This window comes from Myotis nattereri, assembly GCF_964212035.1.
Source record: "Myotis nattereri genome assembly, chromosome: 14".
NCBI classification, from domain to species: Eukaryota; Metazoa; Chordata; class Mammalia; order Chiroptera; family Vespertilionidae; genus Myotis; species Myotis nattereri.
Window position 1 is genome coordinate 61127957 of NC_138089.1, and position 20879 is coordinate 61148835.

General features: G+C 46.6%; 1 protein-coding gene across 1 annotated transcript in view; it reads left to right on the top strand.

Annotated features, from left to right (window-relative positions):
* Positions 1–1599: 1599 nt before the first annotated feature.
* MAP4 (microtubule associated protein 4) overlaps positions 1600–20879 on the top strand; it is a 107498-nt gene continuing 88218 nt past the window's right edge. Inside the window, exon 1 of the mRNA XM_081106321.1 lies at positions 1600–2370. Coding sequence (XP_080962447.1) covers positions 1709–2370 — 662 coding nt within the window. The 5' untranslated portion in view covers positions 1600–1708. The remainder of the gene's footprint in view (positions 2371–20879) is intronic.

Below are 20879 nucleotides of genomic sequence, written 5' to 3' on the forward strand. Positions count from 1 at the left end.
TTCGTGCTTAGACAAAACCCATGGGCTTTGGTGTGAAGTAATGCTAATTTCACCAGGTCAGGAAACTATTTCATTCATCTTTGTACCAATGTCCCTATCGGGCCTTCCTGATACACAGGCACTCAATCTGTTGGATGAATGCCTTCAGGCTTGCAATGGCAGTCCCCCTACTGGGAGCCTGGGTAAGTGTAATCAATATATTGATTACAGAGAGGAAGGGAGAGGGAGAGAGAGAGATAGAAACATCAAGGATGAATCATGGATTCTCTGCCTCCTGCACACCCCCTACTGAGGATCAAGCCCGAAACCCGGGCATGTGCCCTTGACCAGAATCGAACCCGGGACCCTTCAGTCCGCACGCTGACGCTCTATCCACTGAGCCAAACCAGCTAGGGCAAGGCACTTGGTTTCTTAATTGGCATGTGACCTACATCAGTCATTTCAGTTCTCTGTAATTAGCCTAACATTCTTTCCAGGGCTCCAAGTTCATAGTTCTCTAGACCTTTTCCATTTATTTTTTATTCTTCATCCCTTCATACTGGTATATGCTGTTAACACTTCATTATAATCCTTTAACAGTACCCTGTGTTTGGGAGGTGCGAGGCACCATTCTAAGCACCTTACTGCCTGTATTAACACATTTGATCCACATAAAACCCTAATGAGGCAGGCCCATTATTACCTGTTTCACAGCTGAGAGATTAACCATCTTCTACACGCTCGCATAACTCAAGTATCAGTGTGCAGGTTGCACACAGGAGCCTGGGTCCGGAGTCCAAGTTTGATGACCTCAGGGTACTACCTCAAGGTCACCTGAACAGTGACTATGACAGGGGCTAGTAACTGTATTATCTCATTTTTATAAATAAGGCAACTGAAGCTTCACTTCCCTAAGTTACACGGTTAGAGAGCCGCTGAGCCAGCCCTAGCTGGTTTGGCTCAGTGGAGAGAGCCGCGGCCTGCGGGTTTGATGCTGGTCGGGGACACATGCCAGGTTACAGACTCCATCCCCAGTGTGGGGCGTGCACGGGGCAGCCGATCCATGATTCCCTCTCATCATTGATGTTTCTATCTCTCTCTCCCTTCCTCTCTGAAATCAATCAATACATATATATGAAAGGAAGTAGCAGACCCAGACCTGAAACCAGGGCTTTAACAATTTCGGGGTTACCCAGCCGGCTCTAGCGGTTGAGTAGTGGCCCTGGCACCTGGCCACTGCGTTAGACCTCCAGCAGGGGCAGGCTGGCCTCAGCGAAGTCACTAAACCTGTGTTTCCCCATCCGTAAGGCAGAATGAGAGCACGGATGCCGACCAGCAGGCCAGTGGTGACCATTAGACGAGTTGTTAGGCATCACGCGCTTACAAGGGGGCCTGGGACGCAGGAAGCACTCAGCAGGGGTCAGCGGTCACCTTCCAGCCGGGACCAGCCGCCCAGCAGAAACATAACGTGAACCCAACAGTAATTTTAAGTTTCCGAGGGGCCACATCTTAAAAGGCAAAAAGACACACATGAAACCTGTATGTTCACGCTGGACTGTCACCCCAATCAACTTAATATAAAAAAAGCAAAAAGAAACATGAGGTTGCTCTAAAGACATTTTATGTAATCAAATATATCCAACATAGTAATTAATGTTGCAATCAATTACCCGAATTATAATCAATGCGAAAACTGTGAGTGCGATGTTTTGTACACTTTGGGCGTTAAATGGCGCAAATCTGGGAGGCTTCCTACACTGACAGCACACGCCGGCGTGGACCAGCCACGTCACTGGCGCTGGGGGCAAAGCCGCCTGGAAAGGCCCCCGGCCACGCCCTCGCCCCCCGCGACCAGCTGGCCCCGCCCCCGATGACGTCACAGAGCCCTGGGCCCGGGCGGCCCGGAGACCCAGCCCCGGCCGCGTGCGCCCGGCCGCTCGCGTTCTCCCTGCTCCCGGCCCCCAAGTTCTCAGAGGAGCGACGACATCACCCGGGTGCCGGGCGGCGGGCCTGCGCGGGCCTCCGCGCCAACGGGCGGGTCCGGGAAGGAGGCCGGGCCCCCCCGCCGGCGCACCTCGCCCCCAACCGCCCTGCGCTCGCGCCGCTACTCCCGCAAGGTCGAGGCGGCGGGGCCGGCGCCCATTGGTCCGCGCGGCCTCGCGCCCGCCCCCTCGCCGCGCTCATTGGCCGGGCCCGCGGCGCCCGCGGGATAGGCGGCGGCGGCGCCCCTCCTACGCGCCGGCCCTCAAGAGGCGACGAGGAAGCGGCCGCCTCCCCGCGCCCCGCCCCTCGGGCTCGCTCGCTGGCTCCCGGCGCCTCCCGGCTGCTCCCGGCCCTGTCCCGGCTCCCTCGGCTCCGGCTCCGGCTCCAGCTCCGGCGCGGCGGCGGCGGGTAGGTGCAGCGGCCGGCGCGGCCCGTCGGAGGGGCGGGTTCCCTACCGCCCGGGGCTGCCCGAGCCGCGCCCCGCGGTCGCCGGGACCCCGCGGGGTCCCCCTGAGGCGGGGCAGGGCGGTGGCCGCCCGCCTGCGGGACGCGGGGCGGCCGGCGGGGGGCCCCCGGGCGTGATCTTGCGAGTCTTCCGGGCGGGCCGTAGGGGTCCGCGGGGGCCCGCAGGGCGGGGCGGGCGGGCTGAGAGGGCGGCTCGCGGGGTCCGGGGCGGCGGGGCCTGGGGGGCTCGGGCGATGGAGGATGCGAAGGGCGTCCTGTGAGGACGGGGCCGGCGGAGGTAGGGCCCGCAAGCCTTGGGGGGGCCTGGCCCGCGGGGCTGGGAAGCGGGCCCGGCCGGGGCGTCTCCCGCGGGGCGGCCCGGGCCGTCGGGGGGACTCAGCCTGTGTCGGCCGCCGCAGGCACGTTGGGCGGGAGGATGGGGATGGACCCGCGGGGCCGCGGCCGCGGGACCGGGACCGAGGCGGGGGCTGAGCGCAGGTTTGCCGCCGGCGCTTCTGGGCTGACATCGGCCCGTGGGGGGCGCCCGGGGGCGGGGGGCGGGCACGCGGCGGGCGTTGGGAGGCGGCAGTGATGACACCGCGGCTCGCGCGCGGGCCCAGCCCGGGGCAGCGCCCCTCGGGGGACTCGGGTCCCGCTTTCTCCCGGAAACCCCCGCCCGCCTCTCGCGCTCGGGTCCGGGTACCGCGCCGCTCGCCGGGGCCGCGCGGCTCCTCTCCGGGCTGCAGGGCTGTGCAGGCTTCTCGCGGCGAGTGCGCGCGGGTGTGCGCGTGTGCGTGTGCGTGTGAGTGCGCGTGTCTCTCCCGCCCCCCCCGCGGCCGCGCTCGGCCGGCCGGCTCCCGGGATGGCTGCGGCATTGCATCAGGGATATTTGTGCTCGCGATGCGCTCACTCGGCCGGGGCGCGGGAGCCGCTGGCTGCCGGGGGCGGGGCGCCGGGGCGGGTGCCGCGGAGGCCGGGGCAGGGTGTGGCGAGGGGCTCCAGCTGCTCGGGGCCTGCGGGGTGACCCTGCCGGCCCTCCGCCGCGGGTGCCGGGAGCAGCTATTTTTATCGCTCGGCCCCGAGGCCGGGGGCCGTGGATTAGGGCGAGCAGTTGTCATGCGCTCCCGCTGACCGGCCGGTGTTTGGTGGACAACAGCGGAGTTGCTAAGCGAGGGCCGCCTCCTGCGGGCGGCAGGTCCTCTCGGCTCCCGAGACGCAACGCGGGCGTCTCTCCTGGGGTGGTCCGCACGCCTCCTTGCTTTGTGAGAAATGTATTTTTATGGATTTCAGAGAGGAAGGGAGAGGGAGAGAGAGGCAGAAACATCAGTGATGAGAGAGAGTCATGGATCGGGTGCCCCCCACTGGGGATTGAGCCGAAACCGGGCCTGTGCCCTTGACCGGAATCGAACCGGGACCCTTCGCCCAGCGGCCCGCGCTCTATCCACGGAGCCACACCGGCCAGGGTGACACGTCCCATCTTTGGCCTGCTTTCTCCTCTCTCCTACCCTCCCTCTTAATATTCAGCAGGGGTATTTGATATGTAGGCTTTCCTTTCCTTAGGAAGCAAGAAACTATGGGAGGAGCATTTTGACCCAATGGAAGTCATCTTGTTGTTCCATCGGATCTTGTTAATTTGAAAATGAAACTGAGCAAATGTCAATGATTTCCCTTTGCTCTTGTGAATGACACCTTTAGGAGCAGTTCCTGTGGGCGTCTTGCCGGGAGCGAGTGCGGGGAGGGCCCGGCCCGTGGGACTCAGCGGCTGAGCGTCCACCTGTGACCAAGAGGTCCCTGGCCGTTCCTTCCGTTCCCGGTCGGGCACATGGCGGCTGTGGGCTCCATCCCCGGGGGCCGTGCAGGAGGCAGCCCATGGGTGACTCTCTCTCAGCATTGATGTCTCCTCTCTCTCCCTCTCCCTTCCTCTCTGGAATCAGTAAAAATATACTTTAAAAAGGGGGTGATAACGCAGACTGATGTATATGACGAGGAATCATCCTCACTGCCTTCCTAGCGCTCTCTAGGGTAGCCCCTTTTTGGAACATCATATTCTGAGTGTGTGTTCAATCTGCTGGCAGTGCGGGAGAGCGGCAGGTTATCCACAAAAATCTGCTTTTCCAGTTTTGTGATCTTTTAACAGACCTTGTGGTGAAATATTTTGTGTGTCATTAAAATTTTAAACTTGAAAGTCAATCCACTTATGTGATTCTTTTTTTATTCTTTTCTTAAATTTTATTTTATTTTTCTTCCGCTCCCCGCCCCACGCCCTCCCGCGGGAACATGGGCTGGCCTCTCCCCTTCTGTGATTCTTTATAGATTAAAAATGTTAATCTTACCTTAAAACCCATCTTATTAGTTTGCATATATTTAAATATCTTTTAAAATTTATTTATAAAGTTTCCTTGTTCTTTCTGATTTTATCAGGAAAATGCAGTTTTAAAAAAATACTTTATTTTGAAATAATTTTAGATTTGCAGAAGAGTTAGAAAGATAATACAAAATTTCCCTATAGTCTTCATCTAGCTTTCCTTAATGTTAACATCTTATATAGCCATGATACAGTTACCAAATTAAGAAATCAATATCAGTTTACTATTATTTTTTTTTTAAAATTAACTTTGTTAGCTTAAGGTAGTGTCTGCCTGGTATCACTGTAGTGACTATTTTTTTGTTTCCTTCATTTTTTTGGGAGAAGCTAGAAGCAAGTCGCCAAGTCAAGCCCACACTCCAGGGGACGGGGATGAACCCCACTTCTGAAGGGACGAGTCTCAGATAATTTGAGAGCAGATGTTGGGATCACCCATAGTGGTTAGAGCTGTTTTGGAGGCGGTTCTGTGAGGCTCTACAAAGGTCTGATTTTTCCCTAAAGTGTCGTCGCTGCCTTGTCTGCAGCAGCAGTCGCTGCGTTATCTTAGTTGTGGTTTTCTAGTTCCCTCATTCCTTCTACGTTTGTCAGTCGGGATTCTTCTGTAAGGAGGGTTTGTGCCCCTCTCCCATTGTTCGTTCGCCATTTGTTACATTCAGTATGGATTCCTCAATTTTTGGGGGGGGGTTTGTAATCCAGTACTATAATTGGTTGCTGATATTCTTTCAGCTTTGGCCATTTGGCATCTATGTTCTCTTGACATGTCCCTGTTTTTGGGTGGTGGGAGCACTTTTTCTTTTTTTTTAATCTTCAATCGAGGATATTTTTTCATTGATTTTTAGAGAGAGTGGAGGAGAGGGGGAAAGACAGAGAGAAACATCGATGTGAGAGATATACATTGACTGGTTGCCTCCTGCACAAGCACCGACCAGAGCCCGGGCTGCGGAGGAGCTGCAACCAAGGTACATGGCCTTGACCAGATGCAACCCGGGACTCTGGTCCACAGGCTGACACTCTACCCACTGGGCCAAACTGGCTAGGCTGGGGGAGCACTTTTACTTCTTGGTGTTGCAAGATGCTCCAGTCTCATTGTGTATTTTTCCTACTCCAGCCCTGGAATCAGCCATTTCTCCAAGGAGCTCCAGTTTATTTTATTGGAGAAAAATATTTAGATACCAAGATCCGGTTTCTAAATGAACTGGGTGTACCTGTTGCTACTGGGATATCACTGCTCCTAGGCCCGCTTAGGGAGCAGAGCTAGGACATACATGCATGTACTAGTATACTTACCCAGGTATACATACATATATGTTTATTTCTGCCTGTCTCTCCTCCTCCTCCTCCTCCTCCTCCTCCTCCTCCTCCTCCTCCTCCTTCTTCTTCTTCTCTCTCTCTCTCTCTCTCTCTCTCTCTCTCTCTCTCTCTCTCTCCATATATCATCAACCGAACGGCAGAACGACCTGTTGCTATGGTGTGCACCGATCACCAGGGGGCAGACCTCAACGCAGGAGCTGCCCCCTGGTGGTCACTGTGCTCCCACAGGGGGAGCGCCGCTCAGCCAGAAGCTGGGCTCAGGACTGGTGAGCGCAGCGGTGGTGGCAGGAGCCTCTCCCACCTCCGCTGCAGTGCTAAGGATGTCCGACTGCTGGCTTAGGCCCACTCCCTGTGGACATTCCCTGAGGGCTCCCAGACTGGGAGAGGGTGCAGGTCCAGCTGAGGGACCCCCCCCCCCAAGTGCACGAATTTCGTGCACCGGGCCTCTAGTATACTAGTATATGTTTGTGTATGTGTGTATATATGTATATGTGCATATGTGTATATGTGTATATGTGTACACATAAGTTCATACTGGTCTCTGTGTCTAACCTAGCACCACAGAGTTCATTTTAGCATTCTCTCCTTACTTGTTTGTGACTTCTTTCTCTGATAGTGAGAAACGTGACTCTTATTATTCATAATGGATTTACCTAGTATATGAGTAAAGTAGGATAATGCAGTTTTAATTGTCACATACATTTCCACAGTATTTTGTAGTTATTAACTACTTTAAATTTTACTCCTGTATTAGGTATTTATTACTATTTTTCAGCTTAAGTAGAGAGGTGAAGTCATTTGCTTTTGGCTAAACAGGAAATGACTATAGCCAGAATTGACCTATTCTTATTCCCAGTGCTATGCTTGATCCCAAGCAAAGCAGTCTCTTCATATCAAATATCTTGACTAACAAGTCAACCTTTGTCCCTTCTTGGTGGGATTGCTCCTTTTAATAAAGAAGCTACTGGTTTTTAGTTTTCAGTGTTTTTTGGTGTTTTTTTTTTAACTTTGGCAGTGTTGTGTGCAAGAATAATTCCTTTCCTGGACTTCTTCCTTCTTGTAGAATCATGGAATTGGAAAAAATAGTAGAGCTATCTAGTGCAATCACAGTATAAGTGGTTCCTCCAGCCCTCTGTTCAAGTATTCCTCAAGATTGGGACTTCACAGCTGGTGGCTGTCATTGCCAAGTTTGCACATTTGTCTATTTATTTAAAAATATTTTTTTATTGATTTTTAGAGAGAGAGAAGAAGGTAGAGGGAGAGAAAGAGAAACATTGATGTGAGAGTGAAAATCGATCTGCTACCTCCTGCATGCCCCCAACAGGGGATCGAGCCTGCACCTGGGCATGTGCCCCCACTGGAATCCAGAATCCTACAGCAAACTCTCAGTGCATTGGACAACGCCCCACCTACTGAACCACACTGGCCAGGGCGCAGATGTCGTTTCGGAAAGACTAACCTGATGATGACCTCCCACCTGCCTCCCTGCTGTTTTCCTTCGCTGGTTCTCATTTTGCTGTCGACAGTATTTCCCTGTCGCTCCGATCTCCACTTGACAGCTATTCAGTGACAGTTACTCTGCCCCACGTCACTTTCTTCTTTCCCAGACTAAACAGTGCCTTTCCGGCAGCCACCTCTTATGCAGTGTTCTCTCCAAACCTCTGACCGTCTTGGGCATCACGCTGTAGACATGCTGCGTTTGTCAGGCCAGGTCTGACTCAGACCCTGTATTAGGCCCTGGAAGTGAAGTGATTGAGGAATTCAGAAGGGATCCCTGCCACTTACTTTCTATCAGGCTGCTTAGAAGAAATTGGGGTCTCTTCGTTCTCTACCCACTTTTCCATATTAGCTAATAGTTGTCCTAGGACTCGGTCCTTTTCTCTAGAACTGATGTTAACCCACGTCTTTGTTTTAGTTGGCTGGCTTTTCTTCTTCTTTTTTTTTTAATTTGCTTTCTGAACCTGTGTGGTTGATTTTTTTATATTCTTATTTTCTTGCTCTTTGTGTTCCAAAGGATATTTTTCGAATTCTAGTTCTATTACCTGTACCGTTGTTATCCTCCCCATGTCTATAATTTTGATATGTTCTGTTTTTTTACTTGAATAGGCTAAGGAAATATACCTAGAGAGCTCCAAAATAAAATCTTAGTATGTAATGAGAGACAAAACTGCATGCCTTATTTTCCCCTTACTTCTGACTTGTATGACTTTAGTATTTCCAGGAGATCTTGCTTCTGATTTTCTGCTATAGTTTGTGTGCCAAATTGTAATTACTAGTAAATGTTTTATATCTTACAACTCTGAAGGCACAGCTAGTTTTTTCTAATGGTAGTTATTGATTATTGGTTGAAGTTAGGTTATAGGATTCTTTATCATGACCATGTATAGGTTCTGACAAATTATTCACACATAAAGTAGCTATAGCTTTTGTCTCACTACTCCCCACCCCCACATGTTGAGACTGCTGTGGAAAAAATGTAAAGCTTTTTCATTCTAAAGAAGGAAAAATGGAAAAAATTAGGGGAGATTGGGGATGGGTGATAAGTGGGAGTGGAGAATAGAGACTCTTCAGAAAAAAGTTGCTTCCTACAGAGACTCCTCTTTTTATTTTTGTTAAACTGTCTGAAATCCTCAATCAGATATTCATTTGAGTTAATTCATTTTCTCTTTTAGGCATAGAAAGACAATGGGAGGATTCAAGAGAGCTCAGTCATTTTCTTATAGGTAGAACATGCTTATTGAGTATAATTTATTGAAATAATTTTTATTGGGGATAATTGTTTGACAGGTAAGTGATTTCTGAGTTCAGAGAGAACTGGGGAAGGGAAGGGAGGGAGCAAGGAACAAGGCTGGCTTACGCACTTATTTCCCTTAGTATCCGCCCTGCTGTCCCTAAATTTAGGAAGGCTGTGTGACTACTTTCTACCCTAGTCTGGGTGCACTAGTACTTTTTGGTATTTTCACCAATGTGTGTGTGTGTGTGTGTATCTTTGAGTAGATGTCATTTCACATATTTAAAAAATGAAGATAAGCCCTAGCTGGGTTTGGCTCAGTGGATAGAGGGTCAGCCTGTGGACTGAAAGGTCCCGGGTTCGATTCCAGTCAAGGGCACATGTCCGGGTTGCAGGCTCGATCTCTAGTAGGGGATGTGCGGAAGGCAGCCAGTCAATGACTCTCTCTTATCATTGATGTTTCTCTCCTTCTCTCCCCCTCTCCCTTCCTCTCTAAAATCAATATATATAAATATATTTTAAAAAATGAAGATAATTCACGTACAATAGAATTTGCCATTTTATTTTAAATATATTTTTTATTGATTTCAGAGAGGAAAGGAGAGGGAGGGAGGGAGCGAGAGAGAGAGAGAAACATCAGTGATGAGAGAGAGTAATTGATTGGTAGCCTCCTGCACACCCCTCACTGGGAATCGAGCCCGTAACCCCCAGCATGTACCCTGACCTAGACTCGAACCATGACCTCATGGTTCTTAGGTTGATGCTCAACCACTATGCCACGCTGTCCAGGGTAGCATTCGCCATTTTAAAGCAAATAAATCATTGTGGTTTTTGGTATATTTACAGTATTTTGCAACCGTCATCACTGTCTAATTCCAGAACATTGTCATCATCCCCCAAACAAATCCCAAACCCGCTAGCAGTCACTTCTCATTCCTTCCGACTCCCCCAGCTCCTGGCAACAAACAGTGATCTTCTTTTGTCTATGGATTTGCCTATTCTGAACACATCTTTAAATGAAATCATACAATATATAGCCTTTTGAATCTGGCTTTTTTCACTTAGAAATAGTCAAGGTTCATCCACGTGTAGCATGCATGTATCAGTACTTCATTCCTTTTCATGGTAGAATAATACTCCATTGTAGGGTTCACCACATTTTAAAAGTTCTTTCTTCAGTGGGTTGTTTGCACTTTTTAGTTATCCTATATAATAAAGAGGTAATATGCAAATTAACCTGCATACCCTCACAAGATGGCTGCCTGTGACCAGGCCGGCAGGGAGGTTAGTGAGGGACAACCAAATTAGGGGTGAGAAGGCCAGCAGGGGGGGCAGTTAGAGGTGATCAGGCCGGCACGCAGAGGCAGTGAGGGGCGACCAGGCCGGCAGGGGGGTGGGGCAGTTAGGGGCGACCAGGCAGGCAGACAGGTGAGTGATTAGGAGCCAGTGGTCCAGGATTGTGAGAGGGATGTCCGACTTCCGGGGATCGGGCCTAAACTGGCAGTCAGACATCCCCTGAGGGGTCCCGGATTTAAGAAGGTGCAGGCTGGGCTGAGGGGAACCCTCCCTGTGCACGAATTTCATGCACCGGGCCTCTAGTCTTACCTAATAATAGACAAACATGTAAATTGACTGTCCCTCCACTACGCTTACCAGCCAATCAGGAGAGTATGCAAAATAACCCAACAAAGATGGCGGTTAATTTGCATACATAGGCTCCGGCCGGAGCGAAGGCCTGGGTCCCGGGTGCCGGAGGAAAACTGGTGCCGGCAGCCAGGGGAAGGGCAGGCCTAGTGCACGAATCTCTTCGTGCAGCGGCTTCTAGTCTATATTATAAAAGGCCTGTGGCCCTAACGCCGTAACGACCAAAGATCAGCGCTGGTGGGCGGGGCTGCGCGATTTCACGCGCTGGGCTTCTAGTTACGAATAATGCTGCTGCTTTTTGAGGAACTTCCAGACTTTTCAAAAGGGGCCACATTATTTTATGTTCCCATTAGCTGAATATGATAACTCCAGTTTTTCGTAAAATTTTTTTACTTATTGATTTTAGAGAGGGAGAAGAATAGAGAAACATCGATTTGTTATTCCACTTATTTGTGCATTTATTGGTGGCTTCTTGTTTATGCCCCGACGGGGAGCGAACCCACAACAATGGCCTATTGGGACAATACCCTACTGAACTACCCTGTCAGGGCCTATGGGGTTTTTTCCTTTGTCTGCACTCTTAGGCGTTTTTGGGTTGCCAGACTTGTCACCTCGAATTTTCAGATACATAAGGCAAAAAAAACCCCGGGATCTCGTCACTGCATCATTCCTCTGTTCCCCAAGCCTAGTGTTTCAGCCTTTTCCTCCTGCCTTTCAGAGTCTCGAGTTTGTTTTGTATTTAACCAGAGGCCAGCACACACGCCGCTTGCTCTAGCCCTCCGCCACTGGTAGCTTGCGCCCACTCGCCGCAAGAGCCACTGTTCGCAGGCCAGCGGGGAGGGACCGAGGGGCTCAGTGCACCTCCTGGTGACGGTCGTTTGGTCGTTATGGTGTACTATGGCCACAGACCTTTTATAATACAGATGTGCAGGGTTTTTAGTTGTACCGAGTGGGAGGAGTAGGGAAAAGTAGTTCTTCATCTTTCCAGGAGCAGAAGAGTTTTTACATAGTTGTTTTTTAAATGACATTTATTTTTCTATTTATAAGAATATAGATTTAATGTAGAAAATTTAGGAAATACCAAAGGTATAGAATAACATTTTAATATGTATTTTTCTACTGTTTAAGAATTGTTTACACTATTTATGAACTTTCCATCTCACTGTATTATAAGCATGATTCCTTGTCGATAAATACTTACGTATAATACCATTTTTTGTGTGGTATCCATTAAGAGGTACTGTGTGTGTTCAGGAGATCATTGGTATGTGTTCCTCCCCTAGTTTAAGTTCCTGAAAGAGACTTCCTGTACAAATAAAGGCTGCTCTGTTTCACATGAATCTCAGTGTTTAGAGATTGCTTTCTATTAAAGGGAGTTGGAAATAATTCAGATTTGGCCATTAGTTTCAGAAATTCTGGGTGTTTGGGTAGGTATTTAGATTCTGAAATTTAAAAATAGAAGTATCTACATGTCTTTATAAGTTCTAGTTGATTAAAGTTTCTGTTCATGTTTTCATAATACCAGAGGAGGTCATTATATTTCCCTGAAGAAAATCAGAGATAATGATGGCTTTCTTGTTTTCCTTGGAGGAAATAGAGATACTAGCAGCGTGTGTTTCAGTGAACCCTACCATTAGTTTTCTGCTGGAATTTGCGAAACATAAGCTAAGATGACTTAAACCTTTTTCTTTTAAAAAAAATATTTTTTGTTGATTTCAGAGAAGAAGGGAGAGGGAGAGAGAGATAGAAACATCAGTAATGAGAGAGAATCATTGATTGGCTGCCTCCTGCACGCCCCACACTGGGGATGGAGCCTGCAACCTGGGTATGTGCCCTTCAGGGAATCTAACCATGACCTCCTGGTTCAGAGGTCCACGCTCAACCACTGAGCACATTGGCAGGGCAAATCTTTTTCCATAGTACAACTTTTTCTGATTGCTATGTAATATACTTCCAGATGTTCAGATTTATTGGGAAGTTTAGATTTCATAGATTGGGATTTTTAGTATTAGTGAACCAGATTCATGTAACAGGTCTAGTTAAAAATTAATACTCAAATGTTCCCTGCACTTTGTGAAATCTTTTTCTTTGTATGATGTGAGTCGCTGCAGTGTATGTCAAATCAAAACCAATACCGTAGTCCCTCTCATCTGTAGTTTTGCTTTCCGTGGTTTCAGACACTTGAGGTCCACCGTGGCTTGAAAATAGTAAATGGAAAATTCCACCTCTTTATCTTATCACGTAGGCAGTGTAGCATCTCACATCATCACAAGAAGGATGAATACAGTACAAGGTATTTTGAGAGCAACCACATTTACATGACTTATTACAGAATATTGTTATAATTGTTCCATTTTATTATCGTTAATTTCTTACTGTGCCTAATTTATAAATTAAGCTTTATTGCATGCATGTACTGGATAAAACAGTATACACACACACACACACACGTATATGATTCAGTGCCATCCACAGTTTCAGGCATCCACTGTAATTACTACTGTAATTATAAAATCTCTTTGCAAATGAGCATAGTTGTAGAGTATATAATATTTGGAGTTGTTTTAGTTTCTGTTTCTTTTTTATTTACTTATTTTTAAAAACATTTTTATTGATTTCAGAGAGGAAGAGAGAAACATCAATGATGAGAAAGAATCATTGATTGGCTGCCTTCTGCACACCCCCGATTGGGGTTCGAGCCTGCAACCCAGGCATGTGCCGTTGACTGGAATTGAACCTGGGACTCTTCAGTCTGCAGGCTGGTGCTTTATCCACTGAGCCAAATTGGCTAGGGCTTTTTTAAAATAGAATTTTATTGATTTCAAAGAGAAAGGGAAAGGGAGAGAGAGATAGAAACATCAATGATGAGAGAGAATAATTGATCGGCTGCCTCCTGCACGCCCTGCATGGGGACCACCTGAAACCTGGGCATGTGCCCTGACCGGAAGCGAACTGTGGCCTCCTGGTTCATAGGTTGACGCTCAACCACTGAGCCACGCCCGCTGGGCAGTTTCTGTTTCGTGAAACATGAAGATGCATATGTCTTAATTTGTTTAGGGAGCTATTCTTCAACTTAACATGGAGTCATTAATTAAACATGAAAGTAAGATTGTTATTGATCACATTTTAAAAACTTAATAATTATATTTACTTTTTTGTTGCAAAAGTGATAAGTAATGCTATAAAAATTAAGTTTAGGAAAATTGGAAAAAATTTATCAGCTTACCAGTTTTCATGTACTTTTGCCAGCAGTTGATCATTCAGAAGTGCTCAGCAAGCTCTATTTCCTCTTTGCCAGTCTCTGTAGCTTGTGGTTTGGGATGTTTTCACTGTCTGGCAGCAGAGCCCAGATGTCCCAGACCTGGAGGGCCTTGTGAAATAGTTTTGGCTTTCTGCCTTTGATTTCTAATTCATTAGATCTGAGTGGAATCCAGAATTGGAATTTTTTAACAGCTTTATTGAGATATAATTCACATACTGTACAGCTCACACAGTTAAAGTGTATATTTCCATGGTTTTTAGTATTTTCAGAGTCATACATTCATTACTACAATCAACTTTAGAACATTTTTATTAGACCCCCCAAAACCCTCAATCAGCCATCACCCCCTTATTTATCCCTTTATCACTCACTCCCACTTCCCTACCCCCACCTCCCAGCCCTGGGCAAGCACTAATCTCCTTTCTGTCTCTGTAGATTGGCCTGTTCTGGAATCACAATAAGTGGTCTTTTGTGCCTGACTTCTTTCACTGAGCATAATATTTTCAAGGTTCCTGTGTGTTACAGCAGGTATCAGCACTTTATTCCTTTTCATGGGCACGTCATGCTCTATTGCAGGGGTGGGACCTTTCTCCTGCCCGGGGCCATCATTCAGGGGCCATACAATATTATCAACTTAAAAATTAGCCTGCTCTGTTTGGTCAAACACTTAACGAACTCACCCTAATGCCTCGGCAGGCCCAGACCAAATGATTTCGCAGGCCTTACCTGGCCCTCGGGCCGGACGTTCCCCATACATGAACAAATAGTGACATACTGTAGTACAAGCATGTCAAACTCACGGCCAGTGGGCCGCATGCCTCGTAAAAGAGTTGACGTGCTTGCTGTAGTATATCAAAACCAGGAAATTGACACTGGTACATAACTGTTAACTGGACTACAGACCTTACTCATTTTTCACTATATTTTTATTATTCTTTTAAAATGTATTTTTATTGATTTCAGAGAGGAAGGGAGAGGGAGAAAGAGATAGAAACATCAATGATGCAAGAGAATCATTGATTGGTTGCCTCCTGCACGCCCCCTACTGGGGATCGAGCCTGCAACCCAGGTATGTGCCCATGGCTGGAATTGAACCCGAGATCCTGCAGTCCGCAGGCCGATGCTCTACTCACTGAGCCAAACCGGCTAGGGCATGTTTTCACTATATTTTTAACCTGCATTCATCTCTTTGTGTTTGGTTCTTGCAGACCCCTTCTCTCATCTGTCCTTGTCTTGGCGGCCACTGATTTGTTCTCTGTCTTTAGAGTTTTGTCATTCTGACAGAGCCATGAAAGTGGAATCATACAATGTGTGACCTTTTGAGATGAGCTTTTTCCCCTCCCTAAGGATAATGCCCTTGTCGCTCATCCAAGTTGTTTTGTATATCGTAGTTTGTTCCTTTTTATAGCTAAGGCTGGGTGTTGTGTGTGTAGTCTTACATTGTTGAAAGTCAATAAAGTGCCAGGAGCATTTGTGTATAGATTTTTGAGTTTTCTTTTCTTTGGGATAAATACCTAAGAGTATGAATACTGGGACGTATGGTAAGTGTATATTTATTTTTTTAAATATATTTTTATTGATTTCAGAGAGGACGGGAGAATGAGAGGGAGATAGAAACATCAATGAGAGAGAATCATTGATTGGCTGCCTCCTGCACAAGGATCCCCACTCGTGCATGTGTCCCTACCCGGAATCAAACCTCAACTTTCTGGTTCAGAGGTTAATGCTCAACCACTCATGTATTGAGGCTGGGCATGTATGTTTATTTTTTTAAAAAAACTGTCAAACTCTTTTCTAGTCGGCTGTGCCCATTTACAGTCCCACCATTGTATAATAGAGATCCAATTTCTGTGCATGCTCACTGGCATTTGATACTGTCACTTTTTTGTTTTAGGTATTCTAATAGCTGTGCCCTTATTTTTTATAGTTCCTAAAATATAAAGAGCAGACAGCTCATTAAATAAAAACTTCACATACCTTAAATTTATAATTTTGTACTTTCAGTTTTGTACTTTCTGTACTTACATTTAAATTTTCAATGTTTTATTGAATGTATGCACACTAAGGCTTTTTCCTGTGTGGGTGTATATTATATCACATTGCTTTTAAATTTGTTGTTTTCTTACCCACTGTGCTTTATCCTGAATCAAATTTTTTTCAGGGTATAAATTTTGCACTTCTTTTGTTAAATTTATTTCTAAGTATTTTTTTGTAAGTGAGATTGCATTCTTAATTTCATTTTTTTATTTTTAAAAAATAAGTTTTAATGGATTTTTATTTTTTAAATATGTTTTATTGATTTTTTTACAGAGAGAAAGGGAGAAGGATAGAGAGTTAGAAACATCGATGAGAGAGAAACATCGATCAGCTGCCTCCTACACACCTGCCACTGGGGATGTGCCTGCAACCAAGGTACATGCCCTTGACCGGAATCAAACCTGGGACCTTTCAGTCCGTAGACCAATGCTCTATCCACTGAGCAAAACCGCCCAGGGCTTTAATGGATTTTTAGAGAGAGAGGAAGGGAGAAGGATAGAGAGAGAGGAACATCATCGATAGGCTCCTCTTGCACAGCCCCCACTGGGGATCGCGCCCACAAGCTTGGCATGTAAACTGAGGTATCAAACCGGGGGGGGGGGGGGCCTTAATTTCATTTTTAGATTGTTAATTTGCAGGTGTTTTGTGCTCTTTTAATATTGACTTTGTTGAATTGAAAACTTTCAAGAATCCAGGATTTTCTTACGGGCTTGTAATTACAAGAAATGGAGGCTTGTATCGTAGAGAGAGTGCTCTTACAGAAACTTGATTTCAGCATCAGCTTTCAAGCAGTTTGTGGTCAGACTTTGCGTTATTAGCGGTCACTCTTTAGGCCACTTGTGCTTAGGAGTTCCAAACTGGTGACTGCATATGCCACTTGCATGGCCAGTGTGGCTGGTTTTCAAAAGCCCTTTCATTACAAAGCAAAGGACTTGCAACAAAAATGCCTTTCATTCATATCATTCTTTTGTTTTGTTGGTGGGAAGAGCCAGAAGAGCCACAGTTAAGAGGAACAGTTAGATTTTCAAGGTTTACCAAATTGCATTAGAGGAAGCCTATAAAAGGATTGTGGAGCCAACTTTGGGGTGAAAAGCCAACCTGTGAGCAAGGCAGGAACCTCTGCAGATACTTGGTTAACCTGTAGTTTCCTAGAAGAAGAGCTGAAACCCTGACTGTTGAGACTAAATCTTAAGTCATCTGCTGTAGGTATCTTTATGGTAAGTACAGTTTTATCATCTAGATCAGAACCCGTTGGACTACTTTGAAATGCAGATTCCTGGGCCTACACCCGGATTTGTCAAACCAAATTCTGGGAAAAGAACTTTGTAATGTATTTCATTCCTCACCCAAGGATATATTTGTATTGATTTGAGAGGGGGCGGGGAGGGAGGGAGGGAGCGAGAAAGAGAGGGACAGGGAGACATCCATGTGAGAGAGAAACATGGATCATTGCTTCCCTGACTGGTAATAGAACCTACAACCTTTTTGGTATATGGGTCGACTCCAACCAACTGAACCGCCTGCCAGGGCTGTAATGTATTTTAAACCACCTTCCCAGGGGACTTTCACACTAAAGTTTGAAAACAGCTTTTAATTTTGTACCTGCTTCTCTTAGGAGATGGTTTTTTCTAGAATTGAAAATTTCAAATTGTAGGTCACAGGCAATCCTTAAGGGAAAAAAGAGCAGGAACAGAAGATGGCAATACATTTTTACATACAAACTTGTATTTCACTTATGTGTAAATGTGTGTGTAAGTAAATTTGTGTGAATAAGATGAATATTTCCCCCGTGGGTTGTGATCAAAAGGGAAAAGTTGAAGCCCTCAAGTAGAAATGTGCAGCACACGTTACTTTACGTGCCTGCCACGTCCCTGGCACTGGGCCGGGTGCTGGAGGGCACCCGAAGATCCTAGCACCCTGCTCTTGAGCTGGCGGTTGATGAGGGGAATAGGCTCGTCATAGTAGCTTGTCAGTCGTGTGCTAGAAGCTCTGCACGTCGTGAGCTTTCATAGAGATGGAGGTCGCGGAGGGGGCCTTGAAAAGGTGGAATAGAAAAATGGCATTTTAGTTATTAAGCGAGAAAATCAGTTTTGAAAGATTTTTTTTTAATATATTTTATTGATTTTTTTACAGAGAGGAAGGGAGAGAGATAGAGAGAGTTAGAAACATCGATGAGAGAGAAACATCGATCAGCTGCCTCCTGCACATCTCCTATTGGGGATGTGCCCGCAACCCAGGTACATGCCCTTGACCGGAATCGAACCTAGGACCTTTCAGTCCGCAGGCCGACGCTCTATCCACTGAGCCAAACCGGTTTCGGCAAGAGAAAATCAGTTTTGGATTGAAGAGGAAAACGACAGATTATTTCTGATTCAGGGTATTGATGTACTTATCCACTCATTCACTTTTTTTAAAAAATATATTTTATTGATTTTTTACAGAGAGGAAGGGAGAGAGATAGAGAGTTAGAAATATCGATGAGAGAGAAACATTGATCAGCTGCCTTCTGCACATCTCCTACTGGGGATGTGCCTGCAACCCAGGTACATGCCCTTGACCGGAATCGAACCTGGGACCCTTCAGTCCGCAGGCTGACACTCTATCCACTGAGCCAAACCGGTTTCGGCTCATTCACTTTTTTGAGGTTCTTTTTCTCAATCCCTCCAACCAACCCCCCCCCCCCCCATTCATGTTCCACTCTTTCTGATGTAGTCCTGAGGGCATGGGGGTCACTGCAGTGGTCTGGAGATGAAGGGAGGCGCTGGGGCTTTTGTAACAGCTTTCCTCTTCCTGGGACACTCCTTCCTTTCCTAGAGCTTTGTGTGCTAGCGTTTACTTGTTTCCTTGTCAGATTATATTTTGTGATTGTGTCACTGTCCTCACTGAATGAGGACACAGAGTGGGGACGTCAGCTGAGATCTGGGGAAAGCTTGATGCATGTCAGAAGGCCAAACTCCACTTCTGTCTTCAGAAGCTGTTTAGGCTCCAGGCCAGGACCCTAACTGGAGTCTTTATCTCCCTGTGGTCTTTGTAGCCATCTTTCTGTTTTCTCGGACTTTAAGACAACAGTCGCCTTTGGAATGTCAGAGAGCTGGTCCGGAAGCCAGAAGTGATTGTTAGCTTTGCTCCTTATCTTTGCTGTGGATCCTTTGTGTAAAGTTGACACCAGGCACCTGCAGCCAGTTGATTCTGACAGGCCTCCTGACACACGCACATCTAGGGTGATTCCCTCTAAACATTGCTCCAGATCTCCTGTGTGCTTCCCGAGTGTTCAGAGCAGAGAGGGCTCACTGACCCCCTCCTGAGCGGGTGTGGGGTGCGCGCCCTCTGCAGAGCGGATGGCCTGGCTCCGTACCTGGCAGTGTGCCTGCTGGAGACAAGCAGAGAGAAGGCGCGTCCATGGGCTCCGAATGCCTAGACATACATGATGAGTCACATGAAAACAGTAGGCGATGAATGCTGATGGATGGCAGCTTTATTTCTTCCCTAGACATCGAAAGAGATTGCTTTTGGAGGTGAGGTCACTAGTGGTCTTGGTAGGGGAGCTAACGGGTTACCTGCCTTAAGGTCTAGGTTATAATCTTCAACTTTAGGTGCGGACTTTTCAAATGAGACAGACTTTGAGTGACTAGAGTGCCACCTTTTCCTGTTGCATTCCTTCCTCCCACCCCAACCCATCCTGGCTTATTCTAAATGGGAAGGATAATGGGTGAGAATGGATTTAGAACAAAGGAATACAGTTTGGGGCTATTTCATCTAAACTCTAGGAGAGCCAGACAAAATATCTCTTCCCCCAGCAGAGAATAAATACTTCTTAAAAAATACGTTTTTTTTTAAATTGATTTTTAGAGAGAGAGGAAGAGAGAGGTATAGAGAGATAGAAACATTGATGAGAGAAAAACATCAGCAATCGGCTGCCACCTGCAGATTGCGCCCCTAACCCCAGGCATGTGCCCTGACTGGGAATCGAACCAGTGACCCCTTGGTTCATGGTTGACACTCAGCCACTGAGCCACACCAGCTGGGCCAGAGAATACCAGTACTTTTGAAGTGACTAGATTATGCTTATGCTTCCCAGATCCTCGGAAAATAGTGAAATAATACTGAGAGTTTGCTTTTCTAAAAACTCGCTTTTCCAATACATCTTTTTGTGTGGTAACCCTTGCCCATCTGGAACATCTAATGTCATAGAGCGAGGTAAGTCCTTGCATTTGTCAGTGTGCTAGCCTGCTCATTTTCCTCTTCCCACTCCCCTTTACCTCTCAGCTGTTGATGTCTTTTTATGTTTTGGGAGCTGGGAGTTGGACTAAGGGATTGTAGGTGGAGGTGGTGGGAGAGAATGTTTATATTGCTTCTGACTTTTCAATGTATTTGATGATATTTTAGCTCTGCTTCAATACAGCAATTATTGCTGTAAAAGTAATTGCAAGTTATTTAACCACTAAGTGCCTTAGTGTCCTAATTTTAAACGGAAATAATATACCTACATGCTAGAATTGTTCATATTTTTTTTAAATATATATTTTATTGATTTTTTACAGAGAGAAAGTGAGAGGGATAGAGAGTCAGAAACATCGATGAGAGAGAAACATTGATCATCTGCCTCCTGCACACCCCCCACTGGGGATGTGCCCGCAACCAAGGCACATGCCCTTGACCGGAATCGAACCTGGGACCTTTCAGTCCACAGACCGACACTCTGTCCACTGAGCCAAACCGGTTAGGACTTGTTCAACATATTAATCGAATTAATATGTGTAAAGTGCCGAGTATCTAAAATATAAGCACTCGGTCAGTGTTGAAGTGATGTTGGAGAGGAATCCTTGTTTTTTCCTACAAGTCACACCCAATGTAGGTTCAATATTGGGATAGAATAGGAAGCTTAAAGTTTACAATAAAACAATAGTTACAGTTATTTTTTACTGACATTAAATAATTCTGAAAGATTTTTTTTGTTCACTTGTAGTGAGATACCAAAGAAAGGGGAAAATTCTGTAGAATAAGTGATTTTTAGAAATGGTCACTATATGAGCTGTTTTTCCCCCTATGATTTCTTTTTTTCTTTTTGTTGCCCAGATAGTAAAAATAGATCTTGTTTCCTAGGTTATCACGGCTTGTAACAA